This window comes from Limulus polyphemus, unplaced genomic scaffold (genome assembly GCF_000517525.1).
Source record: "Limulus polyphemus unplaced genomic scaffold, Limulus_polyphemus-2.1.2 Scaffold3720, whole genome shotgun sequence".
Classification (NCBI taxonomy): Eukaryota; Metazoa; Arthropoda; class Merostomata; order Xiphosura; family Limulidae; genus Limulus; species Limulus polyphemus.
In genome coordinates, this window is record NW_013669330.1 from 107546 (window position 1) to 112836 (window position 5291).

The following is a 5291-nucleotide window of genomic DNA, read 5'->3' on the forward strand; positions in this document are numbered from 1 at the left end:
CTTTTAACAACGAATAATAGTGAGGTTGATCGTTACATTATAACGCCCCCACAGCTGAAAGGGCGAGCATGTTTGGTGAGGCGGGAATTCAAACCCGCTACCCTCATATTGTGAATCCTTAATCACCTGGCCATGCTAGCCCTACTTGAATGATTTCGTATTATGTGTTAGGTAGTTTGTTTTACTATTTATAATTGTTTGTTGTTGTTGTTGTTTTTTACCATAACGCTCTCACCAGGTAACATTACTAGGATCTTACCAGGTAACTTAAGAAGACTTTCACCACTATGTTATTTTTAGTCAGAACATTTTCTTTGCTTGAGAGTGAACATTGTTCAAGCTAAGCCACACTAAATTTCAATACATTTTATAGTAGTAAGCGTAATGTACACGCATAAGTGAAGACTTATCCAGAAGTGATGGTTCGTCCAAGGATGACTAGCGGTTAATGTACATTTTCCATGCTCAGAATACCATCGGGGAGACAGCGCCCTCTTTTGAAGAACTTACCTGGAATTTATTTAATTATGTAAAAATATGATTCCATCTTACCAGACATTGTCTATCAACAAATATATCTAGTCCGAGTGCTGGATTTTTACTACATCACGTATAATTCCTCGTAAAGAAATTTTATCTTCTGGTGGAGATTTCTTTCCTGTTTGTTTGCCGATTAAGTAATAAGTCATCAGTTTTCCTTTTCCCTTTACCGTTACCAGTCCTCGTTGTTCAAACACATAACCAAATTCGTGTAAAATCTGAGCAGTCGCTTGAACCACCTGTGAAAGACAGTAGCAAACTAATTTTTAGTAATATCTACCAATCTATTGCTTATTTATCGATCAATAGCATTTTATACGCGTATTGATTCAAAATATGTTCATTTTCCATCCGGCGATCCATTTAAGCAAACTTAATACAATTACAGACATTTACTTCGGAAATATTTAAATAAGAAAGTTTCAGCCATCGATAAAATCGCAGCTTACGACTGTTTGTAGCCTGTTGAAAAGGGCAGCTTCAAAGTGAAAAGCGTATTGAATTATGTGCCAATTTTACCTGTATACAGCCTGCTTTTCCAGTGCTTTCCATTCGGCTGGCAACGTTGACTGTGTTTCCCCACATGTCATAATGAGGTTTTCTAGCACCAATAACTCCTGCCGTGATAGGACCCTGGTTAATTCCTGGATAGTGGAAGAAACAATGTCATACAAAATGAGTTTTTTTTTCAGAGCGAATTAAGTCAAAAACAAGACACACAGATCAAGCGCCATCTATGAGTAAGCATAGCAATAATCACCAGTTACTTTCTTTTGACGGAAACTTTTCGTTGGTAAAAGAGTAGCCCAAGAGTTGGCGGTGGGTGGTGATGACTAGCTGCCTTCCCTCTAGTCTTAATTCATAACATAACTTTACGAAAATTAAAAGCTCAAAATTCTACTGAGAAAAATCTTTTCAGGTTTCCAATAAAATATATAACTTGACAGTAAAAAAAGAATTAAATATTGAACAGATGAATTCAGAGACGTATACTTTCTTTTAGTATAATTTTTCATTCTTTTTTAAACATAAACATCACTTTACATTGGAATATTTTTTACATTTCCACATTAGGTTTCCCTTGGATTTTAATGACAGTTCATATAAAATTAAAACGTTTAAGAGATCAGTTTCTGACTAGTTGGTATGATATGAAAATATCATGGTTGATGACTTATGTCATTAATATGATTCACTTCTTTACATCATACATATTACAGTTCCACAATTTTTTCTGTTAACGGAAATGACCGCAGTGGAAGTCTGCTATCAAGAAATTTCGTAAGAACAAAAATGCTGTGTGTGACCTGTAAAAACCAGAGTAATTTGTTTGTAGTGAATTTCGCGCAAAGCTACTGGAGGGCCATCTGCACTAGTCGTTCCTAATTTAGCAGTGATAGACAAGAGGGAGGGCAGTTAGTCAACACCATACACCGTCAACTCTTGGGATACTCTTTTACCAACGAATAGTGGAATTGACCGTCACATTATATCGCCCCACGGCTGAAAGGACGAGCAGGTTCGATGACAGAGATTTGAATCCGCGACCCGCAAAATTGCGAGTCGAGCGCCCTAGGCCCGACATGGCCAGGTGGTTAGGGTGCTCGATTCACAATCTGTGGGTCGTGGGTTCGAATCCCCGTCCCACCAAACATGCTCGCCCTTTCAGCCGTGGAGCGTAATAATGTGACGGTCAATTCCACTATTCGTTGGTAAAAGAGTAGCCCAAGAATTGGCGGTGGGTGATGATGACTAGCTGCGTACCCTCTAGTTTTACACTGCTAAATTAGGGACGGCTAGCGCAGATAGTCCTCGTGTAGCTTTGCGCGAAATCCATAACAAACAAACGAGCGCCCTACCCTCTAGGTCATGCCGGGCCCAAACCCAGATAAAGATTTAGTTTCAAAGAGATAATAACATGAAGAAATGAATTATTTTTAATAAAAGCTGTAAAAACCGCTGGATTAGTTTGTAGATACGATAATAACCGAAGAGAGAGAGAAAAATCTGGAACTGAAATTGAGTAAACCTTGACATCACAACTTAGATCACGTGTGACTGTCAGGTCTCCAGATTTAAAATGTTTTAGCGATGTTATGAACGACCAACATATATTTGCAGAATACTGTAAATTTATCCCAATACCGCTGTAAAATTGATATTTGGGGTTAATTTTAACTTAACTTTTAGCAATAAAATAGCACACGAGTAATTATCAAATCTGGTCACGGCATGAATTGTATTACTTAATGGAGTTAGTGTTACATATCACAAATATTTTCTTTAGTTTGGGGCTGTGTTTATCCTAAATTTAATGTTATTACATACTTGAATAATAATGGAATAAAAGTATTTGTTAATACCATATTCACAAAATAAAAAATTTTTTCACACGTCTAGACTATGATAATTACGACTTGTACATTTGTAGATCTATAGAGATCTAGCCAGAACTTGTTACATGCTAATAAGACGTGATTTTATACGACTTTGTATAATCTACAGTATTATTACTAAATTAAAATAATCTATTAGAATATAACATTAAATTCCTTAAATAATAATAAGTATGTTGGCTATATGTGATATACATGGTACATGAAGCTCTACATATGACATTTCTGTTTGGATGAATAATAATTCACTAATTAGGCCTAACTTTATCAGGTGTTCTTGGGATAAAATCCGAAAACACCGCTAACAGCGACTGTACCTAATTGATGACCTAAGGCAGATTGGTCATAGAGGTTTTTGTAGTTTGCCTGTCACTCATGATTAAAACTAATTGTTTTTAATTTGCTATTGGAGGTGTTTAGCAACTCTTATGATAGAAGTTATCACATTAGTATATCAATTCCTCATTCAATGAAATAATTTAAATCATTATTAAATATATCCAATTTCACATTGTTTTCTTAACGATTATACATAAATCTTACCCATTCGTAGCACAAAATTATTAAAACTTTCTTTGTTGATATTGTTGAGCGTTTCTTTCAAGGTCAAAGCGAAGTCAGTTAAGTGCGCTAGATGGCGCCACTTCTGTAAAACCGGAACATTTGGCTATAAAATAATATTAAAATATTCAAAATCACATTTCTTGATGTAATTATTTCACACTGTAGAAAAATGTTTGAGTGGAACACTCCGAAACACAAAATAACGGTTTTTCCTACAGTTACGGAATATTTGTCAGTCAGTGACTTATTAATACTTTGATTGAATAAAAAAGATTTAAAAGTAAAAATTACGTATTTATTCTATTTTATTATTATAAAGGAAAATAACTAAAGAAATATAAATATGTGATGTGTTCATGAAGAAATTAGTTTGATATTTATTTACGTTAAATATATTAGCAATCTGGAAATTCGGGCTCAGTTCAATTATCTTCTAGCATCTTCATTGTATTTTTATTATTTGTTGTTTGTTTGTTAGTAACCAATAAGCTACACCACGAGCTATCGGTACTCTGTCTACCGCAGGTATCGAAACCCAGTTTTTAGAGTTATAAGTCCTCAGACTTACCGCTGAACCATGAGAAGTGGTTCTTTTCTTTTTACTATAACTTTATTTGAAAAGTTTTTTGGTGTACAAAACTTGAAGATAGCTTTTATATGCGGAAACATCTGTTAACTTTATTAACTTTATAAAATTCATCTTATTTTCTAAATGTTACTTTATAAACCATTTTTTTATTTTAATTAAAATACCCATTATATTTTTGACCTAAATTCTTAATTTAGATTGACACTCTATTATATATTTAACCGACATACAAACCGTTTCACCGCTTAACGGGAAAGTTAGAACATTTTACACTGTTAATTTCATGGTAAGTTTACTCGGTCATTATTTAAAATACATCCTAATTACTGTACCTTTACAAATTCTTCACTGTTAAGTCCACTCGCAGCCATGTATGTTGACCCAATAGTCTTGATTTTGATAATGTCTTTAAATCTTTGTTGTTCAAGTAGCTTTCAGAAAGAAAGTAGAATTAAACGATGGTTAAAAACAACAACAAAAAATATGTATTAAAAATTGAGCACTAGCAAAATATTTGTTTTTGAATATTAGCTTTCCGCATACAGGTCACATGACCTACTAAAAAGTTATAGATACTTTAGCATTGTCTTGTAATTCACTCCTGAGGATGACGTTGCAACGTCGAAACATGTAGAGTCGACAACTTTTTGAAGGCCATAGATAGGCCTAAATAAAATGTTTTTAATTGTTTACCAATTTTAACGTTGAATATTATTTATGATTTTAAATTAGCTTTAGCATTTTCATTTTTAATTTATATAGAAATTTCCAGAATATGAAGTATTGATGCTACTGATTTATTTTTGTAAATTATTCACCTGAGAAGTTGTCTAGAATACTAAAAAAAGAAAAGCGAAACTAAATCTACCATGCGAGTTGCTATTAGACACTGAATGATGCCGGAACTTCGTAAGAACAAAACTAGTCATCAGTTTACTCGGAATTACCAACCTCTACTGGTATTTGGATTTGTTATTCCTCTTAAGTAACATAATCATGTTTTGTTTGTTTGTTGTTAAGCACAAAGCTATAGAATGGGCTACCCGTGCTCTGCCCACTGTTGGTATCGAAACCGGAATTTTAGCGATACCGGCCCTCATTTATATATATAAGGCTTTCTCCATCCGCTTAACAGAAATGGTTTTAATGTAGACAACATTAAACAAATGACCCTTTCTTCTTCTAAACAACATCGTCAAACC

At 34.0% G+C, this 5291-nt stretch overlaps 1 protein-coding gene across 1 annotated transcript; it reads right to left on the minus strand.

The window, feature by feature from the left end:
* Positions 1-235: 235 nt before the first annotated feature.
* LOC106469913 (adenylate cyclase type 3-like) lies at positions 236-4514 on the minus strand. The gene is made up of 4 exons (XM_013930431.2): positions 4422-4514; positions 3480-3603; positions 1060-1184; positions 236-779 (listed from the first exon to the last, which is right to left on the minus strand). Exons 1-4 carry the CDS (start codon positions 4458-4460, stop codon positions 579-581), a joined length of 489 nt encoding a protein of 162 aa, XP_013785885.1. The 5' UTR covers positions 4461-4514; the 3' UTR covers positions 236-578.
* Between the last annotated feature and the right edge of the window lie 777 nt (positions 4515-5291).